General features: G+C 32.3%; 1 protein-coding gene across 1 annotated transcript in view; it reads left to right on the top strand.

The window, feature by feature from the left end:
- LOC126886423 (histone acetyltransferase Tip60) overlaps positions 1 to 21,540 on the top strand; it is a 45,730-nt gene that overhangs the window by 11,296 nt on the left and 12,894 nt on the right. The window contains exons 4-6 of the mRNA XM_050653358.1: positions 9,167 to 9,295; positions 12,682 to 13,043; positions 17,540 to 17,948. Coding sequence (XP_050509315.1) covers positions 9,167 to 9,295; positions 12,682 to 13,043; positions 17,540 to 17,948 — 900 coding nt within the window. The remainder of the gene's footprint in view (positions 1 to 9,166; positions 9,296 to 12,681; positions 13,044 to 17,539; positions 17,949 to 21,540) is intronic.

Raw genomic sequence — 21,540 nt, 5'->3', positions numbered from 1 at the left:
GTGTTACCAGAGAATGTTGTTTTATGTGCTATTAGATTAAAAACTTATTTTTTTTCACCTAATTTGTATTAGCGGTCTTTTTCTATAAATAACAAACGAGAGAAATATATTGTTGATTGATACATATTGATATGATCGTTCATGGGTAATCTTTCATTTTTCCGACTGTACATAAAGTCAAAAAAATAACAATAACAAACACAATTTACTAAAACTAGATAAATGGTCAATATACAGAATACAAGATAATTAAAGTAAAGCAAAAACAAAAACAATATATTGCAAAATCTATCCAAATTGCAAATTGAACATACAACAAATAAAATAAAATACAACATTGAGAACTAATAAGTTTTACTGCTGCATATGAAACCCAATTTTCTTAGTTATTCATTAAGAAATTCTTCTACTAAATAATATGGTCTTTTAGATAGATAGGCTTTTGTGATTTTGCAGAACTTTGGGAAATATGTTGCAGTTTTAAGTTGTAAAGGGAAATGGTTGTACGTCGTTTTTTTGCGGAATATATTATAGATTTCTTTACTAACTCAGTGAACGGGATCAGTAAATAAATATCAAACGATGCATTTTTGGTGGAGTAGACATGATTAGGCCTTACTGGAAAGACATGAAGGTGTCTACGAATTAAGCAAACCCTTTCTAAAATATGTAAAGGTGGAAGTGTTAAAATTCCGTGATCTATGAAGTAACTTCTACAATTTGGCCTCTCTGAGGCCAAACAGATATTTTATTGCTCTTTTTTGCAGTTTAAAAATAACATCAGATTGAGCAGCTATACTAGAAGCCCAAAAATGAAGACCATATCGAAGATGAGACACGAACTATGAACAATATGATATTTTTGAAGATGCTAAATTGATTTCCCTTGAAACAGATCTTATTGCATAGCAAGCTGAAGCGAGTTTCTTACCTAACGAATCGATATGAATGGACCATTTGAGGTTGTTATCTAAAAATATACCATAAAATTGTCCAAAATAAACAAAAAAATTGCGAAGTGGCTGTAACTTGGTATAGACCTTTGAAAATGTATATATTTCAAGAAACCAAGGAGTCCCTAGCCATAAAGGGTGTGCTGGCGTGGCCACGCTTAACCTTTTGCAGTACAACGGGTCTCTCAGAGTCCCACAAGTAAATAGTATAATTTTTTGATTTTTTTTTTTATGTAAATCTCTATGAATATCGACAAGTTTGGTAAATTTAGCATCCTAACGTAATTTAGTTAACGTACATAGCACATATTTGTCCATATGTTTGATTTGTCTGCCATATTACCCGATGCAATAAAAATCCACCATCAATCACAGAAATGTCATTGCAGCTCGGCAAATTTTCTTCAAGATCAATGGGATGAAACATGTCATAAACAGCAGATTTTTTAGTCTTCCTCATTCCAGTTGTATCATTGAACATTGAAAGTGGGTACGGAGCAAGTTCATATTTGAAAAATTCCGCGAGATCATCATCGTGTTTTTTGGCTATTAACATTCTTTGGAAAAGTATCAAAGGATCAATTGCAACCAATTTATCATGAACTTTTACTGCAGAATTGACTGTTGCAAGAGATAAAACTGTGATAGAGCGTTTTAGTTTGATATCTTTAAACAGCTTTCCAATGATTCCTGCTATACACTGGTCGCCAATTTGCTTTGCTTTATGGCAATTTATCTTTTTGTCGCCTACTATTCCGGAGCTAAGAGACATTATTTCTTCGCCAATAATGAAAGGGTTGTGTGTGGTTAGCCAATTATCAAGTTTTTCGACATCAGCATAATTTCTTTTTACGCGACTCTCTTTTCTTGACTCAACGTGCTGCTCAGTCGTGCTACTATTGCTACCACAAAATTCTTCCAATACTTCACAAATGTTGTGAAGAGTAGGACCAGCAACAACGTGAGCTGTGAGGATATCATTTGTAAACCCTCGACAGATTACGCCACCTTTCACTTTGAAACCTTTGTTGGCAGTTTGTTCAATACACATATCAGTCCAGGTTCCTGAAAAAAATTTGTCTTTGCGCCTTATCGTAAAGTATCCGTTTGTAACAAATTTGTTATACTCAGATATGTCCATTTTCTCTTTCAAGTTTGCCACGCTCTGCAGATAAATTTGACATGATTTTGAGTATGGGAAATGCCCACTAGCGTGGAAATAAGGGATCATTAACTTTATGGTGTACATGTGTTTTTCCCAGTCTCCAGTCCTTTCAGCTTCGATGAATTTTTTCAGCAAGGTTACCATATTGAAGTACTGTACCCACAACTTTGCAGTAGGACTATTCTCTTCCACTTTATCCAACTGTTGTTTGAATTTCTTCGTAATGTTGTGTAGTAAATCTATTTCTTCGATCGTTTTTCTTGCTGGAGGGTTGTCTCCGAAATTCAAAAATATATCTGCGATAACATTACATTCTTCGTCGTTGAAATTTATATCATTTAATACACATTTTGCAAGAGACAATTGCACTAATAAATGCCCTCTAATAGCTCGAGCATAAGCATGTCCTGTTAACATTTTGTCAACTGAATTGGGTGCGTAGGCAGTACTTAGTAATTCTTTCAATCCACTACCCTTCATTATAAAACCAGTGCAGCCTAAAAATGACATTACCAAATGAAATCCTCCAAGTCTGATTATAACATTACTTAATTCAGAGTCCGGCTCCGCGGAAAGCACTATGTCAACAGCAGTCATGTACAAGGGTTGATCAAACGTGACAAACGTGGTCTGAATTTGCAGTTCCTTGGATTTTTCAACAGCCATCATTAGAGACGTGTAAACGGTGTTGTAATCCCCGCTTTCACGTTGCTTGGTCTTGTATAATCTTTCCTACAATTTCTGTGGACAACTATCAAATAACTTTCGCTGAGTAACTGGTGTTTGCCATCTCCCCGTTCTTTGCTGCAATTGCTTAAAGTTTGTAGGGCTTCTAGACCAACCGTTACAGCATCATCCGAAATGGGCTTTCACAAATAAGACACTCATTGTTTTCAGTCATATTGAAAAGTGTTCATGCACATACAAACCCACCCACAGAATGTTTAAAATGCACAATAATAATTGTTGATTGTCAAGTTTTTCTAATACTACTCAACCGAAATATCTTAAAACATACGATACTACACGCACACTGTTTAAAAGACAACTAACCAGTACGCAAGCATTTGGTCGACTGCCGGTGACCGTTACGTAGTTGAGGAGGGAAGCGCCGGGGTTTTTATACCTGGATTTCGGGTCGAGCACAACATTTAATGCTCGGGACTCATCGGATTTTTCAAAAGAATATGTTTGTTTATGAGTGTAGAAAGTTACAGCCACTTCGCAATTTTTTTGTTTATTTGATGATTTACGGCTTAATTTACCTGTATACAAGAAATTTTACAGAACCAACGGTACTGATGTGGCTGTTATTAAGAAACAAGGGTTGAAGAGCTCTTTTATAGAATTATGCTACTGTCTTATCCACGTTGACAGAGAATTAGAGTCAGACCAGGTTTTTATCGTAAGTAGATCAGAAGTTATAGTTGCATACAGAGTTGCAATAGTTGAGTTGCTCCAAGTGATACTGGTAGATTTTTCCATCGATTTTTAAATTATTGATGTCATTTATAAAAATAAGGAAAAGTAGAGGACCCAATACTGATCCTTGTGGTACTCCACATACAATGTTTTTGAGACTAAGAGTCAGTATCATTTGCTCTAACCAGTTGTTTCCTATTATCCAAATAGGATTGGAACCAATTCAAAGAAATAACTCGAATTCGGTAGAAATTTAGTTTTTTTTTATCAAAATGTCGTGATTTACACAATCAAAAGCTTTAGCACGGTCACAGAAAACAGTGGCAGTATAAAAATTATTGTTTAAATTATTGTTAAAAGAGAGTAAATTAGAGTCAGACCAGGTCTTTATCGTCAGTAGATCCGAAGTTATAGTTTCATGAAGAGATGCAATAGTTGAGTTGCTCCAAGTGATACTGGTATCATCAGCAAAAAGAAAAATTTTCCCATCGATTTTTAAATTAGTGATGTCATTTATAAAGATAAGGAACAGAAGAGGACCCAATACTGAACCTTGCGGTACTCCACATACAATGTTTTTGAGACTAGAGTCAGTATCATTTGCTCTAACTAATTGTTTCCTATTATTCAAGTAGGATTGGAATCAATTTAAAGAAATACCTCGAATTCCATAGAAATTTAGTTTTGTAATCAAGATGTCGTGATTTACACAATCAAAAGCTTTGGCATAGTCGCAGAAAACAGTGGCAGTATAAAGATTATTGTTTAGTGCTTGGTAAACCTCATGTAGTACAGAAAACATGGCATCACTGATACATTTATTAGTTAAAAAGCCGAACTAATTTTGTGATAAAATGTTGTTATCAACGAGAAAGGACATAAGTCGAGTTTTTATTAGTCTCAATAATTTTGGAGAGTACCGGTAGTTAAGGCAATAGGTCTATAGTTGCAGGCATTAGATTTTTCACCACCCTTATGAAGAGGAATAATAATGGCTGTCTTTAGGCACTCTGGAAATTTACCTTTTTCAAAGGAATCATTAATTAGTGAGATGAGGAGTTCCAACACATTTTCTGTGAGATTCGAGAAAATTTTTATATATAGTCCATCAGTACTACAGGATGATTTGCTTTTGATACTATTGATTGTTTGGATCAGTTCAGAGTTATCTACTGATCTTATAAAGAATGAATTCTAGATCTTTCTTGAATTAGTGAGATAGGAAATGGGATCATGTTGCGGCAAAATAGTTGATGTTATATTTTTACTCACATTAACGAAGTATTCGTGTAGACTTTCAGGGTTTGGAAGGGAAAATGATTGATATAATTTAAGAAGAAGATTCTACAATGTTTACTGTATAACAAAAATATAACAATCTAGTCGCTACATTTATTATATCGATTTTGCTCTTGTTAAATATAAGAGAACCACTTCCAACATTGAACCCGAAACTTCAATAATACTCCATTAAACTGTTACATTTTTTAAGCCATACCTTGCATTTGTTAGAGGAGTCAATTTTATTTCTTTAATGTGTAGCGGGGTTCAGTAGCAGCTTAAGTTCAAGTTTTTGGGGTCGCCACCTTTGTCCCCCGGCCGCCATCTTGGAAATGGGGTGCAAGGGGGTTTCGCGCTATATCTCGTAAACTACCAACCCTATGGAAAATCTAATGAAACATAAAATGTAGCAAATTAAATTTTCTACAATTTTGTTTTTATTACTTTTTATCGTCAAGTGACTAACAAAAAAGATATAAACAAAAATAGGTAAAAATTTTTTAACAAGTTTCCTTTTGGAGGTTATAACTTTTTTTCAGTTCATTTTAAAATAAAATTACACCATAGCAATTTTGTAGAGGGTTTTTCAGCGAACAATTTCCGCTATAAAGTTGTTTAATTCTATTTATTTATATAGATTTTACAGCGCTCCAAACTTGACCAGATTCTCGAATGCTCATAGGGATACAATAAAAAACAAAAGTTAGGCTTACTTTTCTATCTATATATATTTTTTATTTATACAATTTATTTTGATTTTAACATTGCTATGCTATTATTAATCTGTTTTTGACCTTTCTCTCCACTATAAAACTTATAACCCTAAGTATATATAGAAAAGGCTCAAGAAGTTGTTTGAGGACAAATTCGCCGGTTCAGAAGAAGAATGACGCAACCGCAAAATGCAAAATTCTTAAGAAGAGCAAAAAACGATTTTTGATATCAAAATCATAAAGTATGATCAAAATTAGCCATTCACCACACCGTGGTCACGATCTCGAGATTTAAGCGTTTTTTGGGGTGTGCCGCTTGTCTATGAAGTAACATAACTTTTTTCCTATAGTATACAGGGTGGTTCATCTTATTCGCCTCGGTGTCTGTACGGAAAACCACTCAATATTTAAAAAAAATTTCTTCACAGAAATATACAGGACTATTAATACTACAATCTAAAAATAATGTGAATTATACAGGGTGCTCCAAAAAAGGGTGGTATATCAAAGTTATATTTTTTCTTATGGAATACCTTATATCTGATGACATCATTGAATTGAACTTAAAAAATAAGCTATACTTTCATAAGGGTTCCCTATACCTAAATACAGGGTGTTTTGATTTATTTCGATTTTTATAAAAATGTAAGGTTTTAGAAAAAAATAAATATCTACGAATCTAAGAATCAGTAACAAATTCTTTCTCGGATCTTAATAATAGACTATTTAGCAAACTTAAACAGATGCTTACTGCAACAAAGTTTCTTACAGGGTGGTCAAAAATGAGATTGTTCTATTAATAAATTCAAGCTGTAATAACTTACTTATTTTAAATGGGACACCCTGTATCTTACTAGTCTATCGCATAGAAAATTTACTTAGCTTTCAATTTGTATTAGGGTTTCCTATACCTATCTTTTTACAGGGTGGTCAAAATATTAGATTGTTCTATTAACAAATTCAAGCTGTAATAACTTACTTATTTTAAATGGAATACCCTGTTTCTTACTAGTCTGTCGCGTAGAAAATTTATTTAGCTTTCGATTATTATTAGGGTCTCCTATACCTATCTCCCTTCATTTGTTAAATATTTAAAGATTTCCTAATTTGTAAGCTTTAAAAATTAGAATTAAGTAAATATGTCGTGGTTATGTACAACACACCGACCACACCGGCAATATACTTAGACAAGATACTGTCATTAATAAAATTTTCATTTTTATCATGTAATCACACAGTGTTGTATTATTTTACTTGATTTTGGCCTACCTGTCACATTGAATAATATGTTTATATTAAACTGCATACCCTATATTAGATGCCGTATTCTGGAAGATATTTAAATTATATTTCATTCCGTATAATTATTTTCCATATCTTAAACCAACGGTTATTAAGTAAATTTAAGAACACCACTGTTTGTTTGAATCTTTGAATCGCAATTACAAACAATTAAATGCAATGGCTACTATGACGAAAACGAGCCTATTGTACAAAAATATGTAAAAATGGGTATTTACAGAATAACATGGGAATTTATATTTACAGAATAACATGTGAATTGAGAATATTTACATGGAATTGAAGAGATTTTAAATATCTTCCATTATAAAGAATAGAATGTCGAGTATGTCATCTAAAATAAGAACACTCTGTGTCATTAAATGATAAAAATGTGAATTTTATTAACGAAAGTATCTTGACCAAGATATTTAAGTATATTGCCCGTGTTGTGATACATAACCACGAGATAGGTACTTAATTCTAATTTTTAAAGCTTACAAATTAGAAAATCTTTAAATATTTAAAAAAAGAAGGGAGATAGGTATAGGAAACCCTAATAAGAATTGAAAGCTAAGTAAATTTTCTACGCAATAGATTAGTAAGATACAGGGTGTTCCAATTAAAATAAGTAAGTTATTACAGCTTGAATTTCTTAATAGAACAATCTAATATTTTGACCACCCTGTAAAAGGATAGGTATAGGAAACCCTAATACAAATTGAAAGCTAAGTATATTTTCTACGCGATAGACTAGTAAGATACAGGGTGTTCCATTTAAAATAAGTAAGTTATTACAGCTTGAATTTGTTAATAAAACAATCTCATATTTTGACCACCCTGTAAGAAATTTTGTTGAAGTAAGCATCTGTTTAAGTATGCTAAATAGTTTATTATTAAGATCCAAGAAAGAATTTGTTACTGATTCTTAGATTCGTAGATATTTATTTTTTTCTAAAACCTTACATTTTCATAAAAATCGAAATAAATCAAAACACCCTGTACTTAGGCATAGGGAAACCTTATGAAAGTATAGCTTATTTTTTAAGGTCAATTCAGTAATGCCATCGGATATAGGGCATTCCATAAGAAAAAATATAACTTTGATATACCACTCTTTTTTGGAGCACCCTGTATAATTCACATTATTTTTAGATTGTAGTATTAAAGGCCCTGTATATTTCTGTGGAGAAATTTTTTTAAAATATCAAGTGGTTTTCCGTACAGAGACCGAGGCGAATAAGATGAAGCACCCTGTATTTTGACTTAAAATTTTCCAAAAAACTTCTTTATGAATTATATTTTATTGTTGTGTTGGTTAAAATTATAAACTAAAAAGTTTGTCACTCAACTTTTTTAAGTAAACATGAAACTAACGAAATATGATGACAAAAGTTTAAAAATTACCAACCCCTTTTTTAATGCGTTTAAACATTTTTGAGAAATTTCATTGTTATCTACATACTTCAGAGATAACACAGTAAAATTTTCAAAAGGAAATATTTACAGCGACCAAAGATACAGCAAGGTCAATTTGAAAAATAATCAAAATTGATTCTTGGATTTTTTTGTATAAAATTTGATTTTTGAACATGTTCCACCACCTCTAGCTAAAAATAAACTTCATATTCGGAGTCACCGACCTCGAAAACATAAAAATAGACCAAAATTGGTCATTCACCTTAAATTTGATTTTCGTGGTCGGCATAACGGTTGATGCCGCTCGCCTATTAATATGGATAGAAAAATATTATTTTTATTGTATTCCTATGAGAACTCGAGAATCTGGTCAAGTTTGGAGCGCTGTAAAACCTAGGTAATAAATAAAATTAAACAACTTTATAGTGAAAATTGTTCATTGAAGAATCCTCTACAAAATCGCTATGATGTTATTTTGTTGTGAAATCAACGGAAAAAAAGTTATAACATCCAAAAGGAAACTTCTTACAAAATTTTCTCTTATTTTGTTTGTAACTTTTTTGTTGGTCACTTGACGATAAAAAGTAATAGATATAAAATTGTAGCAAATTTAATTTGCTACATTTTATGTGTAGTTAAATTTTCTATAGGATTGCTAGTTTAGGACATGAGTTTAGGAGATACAGCGCAAAAGCCCTTTGCACCCCTTTTTCCAATATGGCGGCCGGGGGACAAGGGTGGCGATCCCAAAAACTTGAACTTAAGCTTCTACTTAATCCCCCTACACATTAAAAAAATAAAATTGACTCCTCTAAGAAATGCAACCTAAATGTAACATTTCAATGGACTATAAAGAAAAAATATATTTTTAATAACATACATATAAACACATTTTTTTACTTTTCTTAAACTCTGGTTTATTTTATTTGCAGTTAATAAACGTTTAGATGAATGGGTTACGGAAGAATCTCTTGATACAAGAAAAGTTCATTTTCCTAGAAAAGATGCAGGAGGCGGAAGTAACACAGGAGTATCTACACCTAAAAAAGTACAAATTGGAGGTAAGTAGAAGCATTGATTATAGACACGGATTATATAGACAGGGATTATAGACAGGGATTATAGATCCGTGTCTATAATCATTGGTAGAAGTCACAGCTGGTTTTACTTTATTTATTCAGTTTATTATTCAGTTAAGTTTTCAAAAATTTATAGTGATAGAGATTGTGTTTTGCAGGATAATATTTTAGATTCTGGTGACATCAACTTATCACAATTTACTGTATCTCAATTTGGCATTTCTATTTCGTCTATATATGAAAAACTTTCCATTTTGGATAGCAACAAGGGGCCAGGTCCAGATGGTCTTTCACCTTATTTTCTTAAACACATAAGCTTTTTACTTTCTAGACCTCTTTTTCACATTTTTATCCTGTCATTAAAGACCGGGATGTTCCCAGCCTACTGGAAAACGAAATTTATTACCCCAATACTAAAATCTGGAGATAAGTCTCAAGTGAACAATTATCGTCCGATTAGCATTGTGAGTTGTATTCCCAAAGTTTTTGAGAGTCTTGTTTGTGACTATTTGTCAGCAAATATAAAATGCTGTTTTATCGACCAGCAGTTTGGATTTCTCTCTAGCCGCTCCACTGAACTTAATTTATTGACATTTACCGACTTCCTTGTGGAATCTCTTGAAGGTGGCTTCCAGGTTCATGTTGTATACACAGACTTTACAAATGCGTTTGACCGGGTAAATCACAAGATTTTAATCAATAAGTTGAGAGGTTTGGGTATCCAGGGTGAACTTTTAGAATGGTTGTTATCCTACCTATCTGAAAGAATACAAATAGTACGTGTTCAGGGTTTTCAATCGTTTGAAATTAAGGTAGCTTCGGGAGTGCCACAAGGGTCACATCTTGGACCCCTTCTATTCAATATCTATGTTAATGATATTGTCTCCTGTTTCCACTTTGCTTTTTTCCTAATGTTTGCTGACGATTTAAAATTATATTTGAAAATCGAGAATGATGGTGACTATCAAAAATTACAATCTGACTTGGATCGGTTGAGCTATCGGTGTGATAGCAACGGAATGGAACTTAATAATGTTAAAAAGTGTCACTTAATGGTTTTTGGTAGAAATAGAACTCCTACAAATCATATCTATACTATTAAGGATTGTCCTTTAGACTCTGTATCTCAGATAAAAGACCTAGGTGTTGTGCTCGATTCCAGCTTATCCTACACCCCCATATCTCATCTATTGTCTCAAAATCACTTCAACTTTTAGGGTTTATCAAACGTTGTGCTAAAGACTTTCTAAATATCCCATCCATAAAAGTATTGTATTGTTCACTTGTGAGACCTCACCTAGATTACTGTTCATGTGTTTGGTCTCCACACTATAACACCCATATTCTAGTTATTGAGAGAGTTCAGCACAAGTTCTTAAGATTTGTTGCATTTAAACAAAACCAGAGGGTTGGATGAAATTAACTATTCTAATATAGAAAAGTCTCTCAACATAACCTCTCTTCAAATCCGACGCATGCATAAGGATCTCACAATGTTTTATAATATACTACACTCCAATAATTTTGGTCCTCAACTGTTGGAGAAAATTAGCCTCCATGTTCCCAGTAGACAAACGAGGCTAAATCAACCTTTTTACATTAGACCCCATCGCACTAACTACGGACACAACTCCTTCATGTCCAGAACACCTAGGTTTGCTAACCAATATTCGGAAAGTTTAGATTATTATAGTTTTCCAAATGAATTTAAGGCTCAGCTTAAAAACTGTATGTGATAACTTGATATCCTGGTGTTTTGTACATTTTTTGTTAATGTTTGTTATTTATTTAATGTTCCTAATTTGTATGATTAAAATTTTTAAGTTTACTTTAGGGTAGGTTATAAATCTCGTTGATAAATAAAATAAAATTTATTTTACGTGCTATGTGCTCATTTTTCACATGCAAAAAATTATATTATATTTTTCACTGTATCATTTCGATAATTTTCAACCTCAGTTTTACATTATTATTTAAGTCAACCCTAAATAATAGTTCCTAGTACCTAGTTGTATCCCTACCATAATTTATCCCTACCCAAAGACAGACATTCTTAGAGATTGCAAAACGAAAATTCCCTCTCTTGACTGTTAACCGCCACAGGCAACAGTTTTCACTACTTTCTCCGCTTGAAGGCAATACATTTGCTGAAAAGTACCGTGAATGTCTTTCAGTTTGTCTTTCAGAATGTCAAAAGTTTGAGTTAAAGTTAAGATTACTCTCAGGTATAACGATGCCCATAACTTTTTAGGTAAAATTCGGTGTGATGTATTCTTCACAGTTATGAGATAGTTATTTCTCCAACGTTATATTAGAAATAACATTTGAGGAACAAAGTTTGACGTAACAAAGAAAACCTTATGTAGCAATAGTACAAGTTAGAGTGAGTGCTAGAGATTGTTCGGAACATGCTACAGGATGGGTAGATGACCGTAAAAATAAATACCCATCGTCGGCCACCGTCGATGACCGAACAGTGCCGAACAGCAAACAGCTGTTCGGGTTAGGTGGTGTTTCAAACGGTAGATAGAAACAGGGTTGCCAGATTAGTGTATTTTCCCACAATTTCGGGGTAATTTGAAAGCGTCTAGGGAAATTTTTCTAAGCAGAAATTGTAGTGGGATTTTTTGGGGGCGGAAAATTATGGGGGATTTTAAGGGGTCATGGTAAATAAATTTACGAATGTTCATAGAACCATATAATCGAAGACGATAGGAACTATTAATTATTTCCAGGGCCCTCGTTGATAAGTAGTATAATTTTGGTTTACTGTTCTCTTCATTTGACTACTAATTTATTAAAGTGCGACAAAAATTTAAATTTGGGGTATTTGAGCTTCAATTTGAGGGAATTTCAGTTTCTAAGTGGGGGATTTATAAATTTTTAAAATTGTATTACCCTTCTGTTTCTAATTATTAAATTATTAGCTTCTAAATTCACTTGATTTGTCTAAAAACAAGTCAAAAGATGAACCCAACCTTACATAACTACAGAGTTATCTCGTATTTTGAATTTTAACGTCGCGTTATAAAGTGACAGTTGATATATCAGATAACTCAAGAACTGTCAAGAAATAACGCAAGTAGTTAAGTTAAATATGATACATCACACCAATTCGAGGATTATAACTTAACTACAGGATAACTTTACGTTAAGATAACTTCGGTCATCCATCACACGGCTGATTGTCTGTATAACATAGTTTCCTCTGTCAATTCTCTTGAACCACAACCCATGATACAGTCCATGTACACACATGGACTGTAATATTATATACATTAATAACCCCTTAAAATTATGTACTGCTATATTTTTGTTTTTTCACCATTTCGAATTGATCGATTTCTAATTTTATTTTATATTTTTAGCAGGGGGTGGTGGGGTCGTTGGTGGAGGGGGCAGCGTGGGCGGTAGCATTGGCGGAGGTGGCGGTGGGGGCGGAAGTGGTGCGATTTCCAGACCCTGTTCCCCCGTCAACAACGTAGAATTACTTAACGGCAACGCTGTACTAGCGGCTGCTTTACAAAAACGTATCAACAGAAAAAGGAAAGGTCCTTCGTTAGAAAATGAAGATTCCCAAGATGCTCCTCAGGCTGTTGTAGCAGGACCTAGACAATCAGGAAGTATGGTTTCCCACCACGATGATATTGTCACTCGGATGAAAAATATAGAGTTAATAGAATTAGGAAGACATAGGATAAAACCTTGGTATTTTGCTCCATATCCACAAGTAAGTATAAGGTTATTTGATTATAATTTATAGATTTGATCCTGCAAACAGATAATAAAAAACACAATAAAAAAATCCACAAGGAAATCCGCAGACTCAATAATCTGCTAAAAAACGCACTTTGTGAAAAAATCAACTCATACTAACCCCGAAATTCCAAGTTAAATCCGTTTTACATACGTCTATCACGTTGGCCTATGAGTCTTCTTCTTCTTTTTGTGGAGACATGACTCTGTCTGTTTTTTCAATGTGCCTCTAGTAAGTTGTCGTTCCATCATTTTCGTGGTCTTCCCACTGATCGCCTTCCTATCGTGGAAGACGCTCGCCATCCTTGTGTTTTTTCTTCTTCAGGTGCCATCTCCGCTACGGAGGTTGGCAATCATCATAGCTATTTTAATTTTTGAGGCAGTAGCTCTAAATAGTTGTTTTGAGCTGCATCCAAACCATTCTCTCAGGTTCTTCAGTCATGAAATTCGTCTTCTTCCGATGCTTCTTCTGCCATCTATCTTTTCCATTATGAGTCGCAGGATGCCATACTTCTCGCACCGCATCACATGTCCGAGGTACTGTAGTTTTCTTTCTTTAATTGTAAGTTCAACTTCCTTCTCTTTACCTATTCTTCTCAGTACTTCGTTGTTCGTAACTCTATCTACCCAGGAAACCATCATAATTCTTCTATAGGTCCACATTTCAAAGGCGTTAAGTCGTCTCATTGTCTCTACATTTAACGTCCATGATTCCACTCCATAGTATAGTACACTGTATACGTAACATTTTGTTAGGCGTACTTTAAGAGCTAATGTTAAATCTTTGCTACATAGGACCTTTTTCATTTTCATAAAATTAGAATTGTGTTTCTTACCTAGTTGTTAATGTTGTCCACCTTGCATCTCTATCGTATATTTGTACTTCTAGCTCTCTCCCATAGTGTGTTACCACCGATTTTTCTAAAGGTTTTCAGCTCTGCTGTTTCTAGCAATGTTTTTTTTCTCTCTGTGTCAGGTCATGTTTCTGGCGCGTATGTCGCCAGACATATAAATTCGGCCTTTTATTTATTTTCCGATATTTTTATTTCTCCATATTGTTTCATTCAGACGACCTGCAGCTTTGTTTGCTCTCTTCACTTGATCTTCCCCTTCTGTCTCGAGCTTTCCGTAGCTAGATAGTGTGGCCTAGATCATAGGCGCCCATACCCATGGGCAGGGGGGCCTTGGCCCCCCTAGCTTTTCGGGTGCTTTAAGCTATATATTATCCATAGTGTACAAAATGTAATGTGCAAAATCTTCACGTCTGGCCCCCCCTGAAAATTTTTATATGGGCGCCCATGGCCTAGATATTTAAACTCCACCACTTTTTCTATTATCTGACTCTCCAGGTCTAATTTACGTTTTAGTAGATTTGATGTTATAACCATGCATTTGGCTTTTTGTGGGGAAATTAACATTATGTTAAAATATTCTGTGGGTTATATTAAATTGGTGCAACATATGTCGTAAATCACCTTCACTTTGAGAGGTCAGTGTTGCATCGTCTGTATAGCAGATTATTTTAAGTTGTTTTTGTTCCACTTGGTATCCTTTTTTAGTTCTTGCTTCTCTAGCTTCATTTTGGTCAGTTTTTACTTTTATTGTGTTGTTCTGGTAGATATTTTCCACCGTTTTAATTATTCCTAGATATACCTCTCTTGTATACAATAAATGGACAACGTCCTTTAATTTGACCCTTTCAAACGCCTTCTTAAAGTCCACCAAATACAAATATACCGGTTTGTTGTATTCTAATGATTTCTCTTGAACCTACCTCACTATAAATATAGAGTGAGTTGTATGTATGGAAACCCTCAATTATCTCGGAAACGGCTTGCACGATTTTTATAGATTTTGGTGGGTAAGGGTTTTCTAATGCGGCCGATATTATAGTGGTAATTACATTGTTGTCACATCTTCCGTTTTTTTGCAAATCTAAACAACTTTCTTATTTCAATTGGAACACCCATTTGTATATTTTTTTACGTTTTGGAGTCTTTAAGAAATACTGATTATTTTTTATGTTATATTCCCTATACCTAAATGCCATAATTTTGGAGTTATTACTACATTTATAAAAAAAAAAATTTAAAAACAAATGATAAAAATCAATTTTTTTGGTCCGGGTAGACATTGTGTTAGATTCCTTGGATCATTGGGAACAAAAAAGGTCTTTTTCTCTAAATTTTTCTCTAAAGTTAATCGATTCCCAGTTATAAACAATTTAAAACTGAGAAAAACGAAAAATGGCGGTTTTCAAGTTTCAAAAACACAAATATAAGTATTACTTTTGAAATTACGAAGTGCCTAAATTCAAGTTCCAACCTTATTGTATCAGTTACCGATAAGTAATTTGGGTTTGTTTCATTTTCAAACTTTTTTTTTAATTGTTAATGTAGCCAGATGTCCATCCTCTCACTATGTTTTAGAATAAAATGTGCCAAAAATTCTTATGGGGAGCTGATAGAAGAACGTTTGAGCTTGAATTTAAGTATATTTTATATATTTCATAATTTTAAAAATTATATTTTTTACTTCTGTTTTTAAACCTAAAAAATCGTCATTTTTCGTTTTTTTCAGTTTTAAATTGGTTATAACTCGAAAACGATTAGCTTTAGAGAAAAATTACAAAAGACCTTTTTTGTGCCAAATGATTCATAGTACCTAAAATAAAATCTACCCGGGCCGAAAAAATTGATTTTTATAATTTGTTTGAAATTTTAAGTAAATCTAGCAATAACTCAGAAATTATAGTATTTAGGTCTATAGGGAATAAACACTGCGAAAAATCGATGCTAAGACACTATGGGATAGAGCTAGAAGTGCAGATATACGACGGAGATGCAAGGTGGAAAACATTAATAACTGGGTGAAAAACAGAAGAGTAGAATGGAACGACCACATAAGCCGAATGACAACAAATAGAGTAGTAAGGATGGCGACAGACGGTTCCCCAATAGAAAGACGATCAGTGGATGACAACTTAGGCCGCACCTACATTGGATCCGTATTTCTCCGATCCGACATAGACTGATTTTCCGACGAGGGTGCCTACATTGGTTCCGTTAACTTCCGACCACCGACAATGAGTTCCGATGAGGATGTGTTAATGTGTTGGCTGTTGTTGGAAAACAACGTTCTTAAAAGACGTAGAAAAAAACGTAGATGGATGCATAAATTCTATAAAGACATCTTCAGGAGAATTTAATATAAACAAAAATCTACGTAACTATCCTGATAAATTTAAGATACTATTTTTTCGTCACAAGAATGTAAAATAATTCATGTGAAAAGAAAAAATACATTGATTTATTACAAACTAGCCTGTGTTGGCACGTATTAAAAAATATTCTCATATAAAATGATATAGTAACACATAAAATGTAGTATAATTATGCTTTCGGTTTTATCACAAATTGAGCAGTAATAAACTTCGGTTCTCTTTGTAAGGTTTTATCCAAGATTATTTTGGCAATTTCAAAGACACGTAGTACCCGTTAGAATTTTTTAAACCAAAGTGAAATTGACCATCCCAATAAAACTGTTTACCTAGAGGGACAGAATAGGAAACAATAATTGTTTCCTATTCTGTGCTAGAGGTATTAAATTGTATACCTATTAATAAAGAGATTTTGTAACCCTTATATTCCAGACAACATTATAATATATCTATCTTGTAGAGACACATATTACAAAATTAAATATTAAGATTTGGAAGCTATTTATTATTGATTTATTTCATGAAATCGTTAAAACAAAAAGTTAAATTACTTATATGCAAAAACCGGAATTAAACCAAACACTTCTCGATGAGAATAGAAGAAGCTACTCCCGACGTCGGCCGATATCGGATCTGATCTGATCGGATCGGAGAAAAACGGATCCAATGTAGGCACCCCCATTTAATACTATGGGTTTATTTTTTAATCCGACGTCGGATCGGATCGGAGAAAAACGGATCCAATGTAGGTGGGGCCTTACTGGAGGCACATTGAAAAACAGAGTCATGTCTACATAAAAAGAAGAAGAAGAAGAGGTATAGGGAATATAACATGAACAATAATCAGTATTTCGTAAGGACTTCAAAACTCAAAAAATATACAGGGTTTTCCACTTGAAATAAGAAAGTTCATTAGATTTCCAGAAAAACTGAAGATCTGACCACAATGTAATTACCACTGTAATATTGGCCGCATTATAACACCCTTACCCTCCAAAATCTATAAAAATCGTGCAAGCCACGGTTTCCATACATAAAACTCACTCTGTATAACGTCGGTGAATGATCTTCCCGACCTAAAACTTTGTTGTACTTCTTCTAGTGTTATAATTTTATTCAGTTTGTTTGTTATTGCTTTAGTTGTTAATTTTAATGTTGTATAGTAGCCAACAGTGAATGGAACTTTTTTATTACTAATACTATCTTTTGTAAAAATTTATATTTTCTCTCACATTAACATTTTGTTTTAGGAAATGGTGAACATAGAATGTATTTATATATGTGAATTCTGTTTAAAATATAGGAAAAGCCGAAAATGTCTCGAACGACATCTAGCCAAATGTAACTTGCGACATCCGCCCGGAAACGAAATATACAGGAAAGACAATATATCATTTTTCGAAATAGACGGAAGGAAAAACAAAGTCTACGCCCAAAATTTATGTTTATTAGCGAAATTATTTTTAGACCATAAAACGCTGTACTACGACACAGATCCGTTTTTATTTTACGTAATGACAGTTTTTGATAACCGTGGTTTTCACATAGTAGGATATTTCTCGAAAGAGAAGGAATCTACGGAGGACTATAATGTAGCCTGTATTCTTACTATGCCGCCTTATCAAAGGAAAGGTTATGGAAAACTTCTTATTGAATTTAGTAAGTAATATTTTAATTCTTGTTTTTTTTTAATAAACATATCACTAAAGTACGAGCCCTAAATAGGCCATTGTAATAAGACAAAAATATACCCTGTTCGTGACACTTCAGCAGCCAGGGTACTGAAGCGTTTTTTCGACAGGTAATACATATAGGAACAAATTGTAACTATTTCCTGCGAAGGATCTGGCGGCCATTTTTATTTATAAACAATTAACTGTCAAAAAATGGCATTTTCCCCTTTTTTTTTTCAAATCAACGGAAAACAGTGAAACTTATGATTTTTTAGTACAAATATCTTCGAGATTATGGAAAAAGCTTTAAAATGACGTATTACAAAGTTTGATATACTCATTTATTGTTAATATAATTGCGAAAAAAGGTCGAAATTGCAAAAAAATATTTTCTCAATAACTGTTGTAAAAATTAGTATACAGCTTTGAAACTTTTGTCAAATAAGGATTCTTTGGTGCTTAATATGTGATAAAAATTTCAAAGCGATTCATTCAATTGTTTAAATTTTATTCAAATTGTTTATCCCAGAGAGCATTTTTTTACAATAACATAAGTCAGAAAAAATTGACAGAACCATTCCACAGGTGTCAAATGAAAGAGCAGGAGCTACATTTTCAACATGGTTTAAAAAAGTGAATAAAAATGCATTTATTAGTAATAAATAATTATGCAAAAGTATCGTCAATTTTTCTTTATAAACTTTTTCAATAACTTTTTCCAAAAAAATTAACTTTTTTACCCTGTTTTAAGTGCACAACTACCAAGTAATGTTATCTATATCATAATTGATAATAAATTGTAATAAATATGTATAATTTCTTATATAACAAAATAAAAAGTTTATAAGGAAAGATTTACGATACTTTTGCATAATTATTTATAGTCTGGGCTGATTATCGGAGAATTGGCTATTTTTGGGAAAAGTTATTTACCAGCAATTTTATTGCCGGAATCGAATTATAAGATCCTATATATTAATAATATAGGTATGCAAAGTCCTCAGATAGTGTGCTACTTTTTTTATAAACAAAATGGCGCCCGAAAATCGTGTTTTTTTCAATTATTGCTCTAGAACTCCGAATATTTTAACTTTACAACAAAAACACTCAAATAAAAATTCACCGTGATTAAATTCTGCATAGAGACGTGTTTTTCCCGATCTGCTCCGACGAAAATTTTCCTCGGAAAATGCGGGTTTTCCCAACAAAATCTTTAATTTTCAAATAAAGTTTTAGATAAGTAATTATTTACCAATAATTAAATAATTTGGTGACTTAAAAGCCTTCTTGGTTTAGATTATAGTTCCAGAAGCTGGTGAAAATTAAACGAATATTTTAGCAACAATTCAATTGTTAATTAATAATTTACGGTCGCAATAATAACCAAAATAATTATGATACACTTATCAAACTTTGAAATCTTATAAAAATGCCTATTTAACATTTTGTTGACAAAATATAAATTTTTTATTTTTTGCATAATCTTTAAATGTTAAAAAAAATAGTTATAAACAAATTAACGTTTCTCAGAAAGTTTTTATTATATTATAATTTTAAAAAATAGCTAAAATGCGCATTTCAAATATCTCGAAAATAAATGCTTTAAAACTTTTTTGCAACCATTTGCAAAAAAGTTATGAAACAGCAAAGTAAACATACGATTACTACGGTGTTAATATATTTTTTAATTCTTTCAAAGCGTAGAAGTGAGTTTAAAGTACAAGCTAATTATTTATAAAATAATATCGATTATCAGCTTAATGGTTATATTTTAATTAAAGATTATAAATATATTTTTTTGTAATTTACACGCGCGAAAGTAGAATAATACAGTACCGTAGCTACCCGCCCACATACACAACTCACGCGAGTTTAAGCGTGTCAGTCGCTTCGAGTGAACATTTTATCTCCGGCTCTGTATCAAGCCTACTTTCGCGCTAAAAATTACAAAAAAAAAGTATTTTTAATCTTTGATTAAAATATAACCATTGCACTAATTTTTGACATTCCTTGTGAGTAATTAGATTGTACCATAGACTCACTTTTAAGCTTTGAAACAATTAAAACAAATTATAAACAATGGAGATATCGTATATTTATTTTGCTGTTTCCTAACTTTTTTGCAAATGGTTGGAAATTTTTTTTAAAGCATTCATTTTCAAGACCTATGAAATACGCATTTTAAGTATTTTTAAAATTAGAATATAATAAACAATTTCTAAGAAATGTTAATTTGTTTATAACAATTTTTTTAAACATTTAAAGATTATGCAAAAAAGTGAAAAATTTATATTTTGTCGACAAAATATTAAATAGGCATCACACCTTTATAATCTTTCTAAGTTTGATCAATGTCTCATGATTATTTTGGTTGTTATTGCGACTGTAAATTGTTAATTAACAATTGAATTGTTGCTAAAATATTCGTTTCTTTTTAACCGGCTTCTGAATTTATAATCTATACCAAGAAAGCTTTTATTTCACTAAGCTATATAATTATTGATAAATATTTACTGGCCCAAAAAATTTATTTGAAAATTCGAGATTTTGTTGGGAAAACCTACATTTTCCGAGGAAAATTTTCGTCGTAGCAAATCAGGAAAAACGTGCCTCTATGTAGAATTAAATTGGGGTGAATTTTTATTTGAGTATTTTTGGTGTAAAGTTAAAATCTTGGGAGTTATAGAGCAATAATTGAAAAAAATACGATTTGTCGGCGCCATTTTGTTTATAAAAAAAGTAGCACACTATCTGTGGACTTTGCATACCTATATTAATAATATATAGGATCTTATAATTCGATTAAAGCAATAAAATTGCTGGTAAATAACCTTTCTTTGTACTTTACTAATTAGACCAACGTATTATAACTATTTTTTTTTCAAATTTTAAAGATTATGCAAAAAAAAAGAAAAATTTATATTTTGTCGATAAAATATTGAACAAGCATTTCGTCTTTATAATCTTTATAAGTTTGATCAATGTATCATGATTATTTTGGTTATTATTGCTATCGTAAATTGTTAATTAACAATTGAATTGTTGCTAAAATATTCGTTTAATTTTCACCGGCTTCTGGAATTACAATCTATACCAAGAAATCTTTGATATCACTAAGTTATTTAATTATTGATTAATAATTACTTACCTAAAACTTTATTTGAAAATTATAGTTTTTGTTAGGAAAACCCGCATTTTCCGAGGAAAATTTTCGTCGGAGCCAATCGTGAAAAACATATCTCTATGCAGAATTTAATTGCGGTCAATTTTTATTTGGGTGTTTTTGTTGTAAAGTTAAAATCTTCGGAGTTATAGAGCAATAATTGAAAAAAATACGATTTGTCGGCGCCATTTTGTTTATAAAAAAAGTAGCACACTATCTGCGGGCTTTGCATACCTATATTATTAATATATAGAATCTTATAATTCGATTCCAGCAATAAAATTGCTGGTAAATAACTTTTCCATGAATTTTGCTAATTAGCCCAGAGTATTATTACTAATAAATGAATTTTTTATTCACTTTTTTTAAACCAAGTTGAAAATATAGCTCATGGTTTTTCATTTGACACCTGTGG

This window comes from Diabrotica virgifera, chromosome 6, assembly GCF_917563875.1.
Source record: "Diabrotica virgifera virgifera chromosome 6, PGI_DIABVI_V3a".
NCBI classification, from domain to species: Eukaryota; Metazoa; Arthropoda; class Insecta; order Coleoptera; family Chrysomelidae; genus Diabrotica; species Diabrotica virgifera.
Note: the sequence above shows the minus strand (reverse complement) of the source record. Positions and strands in the feature narration are given on the sequence as shown.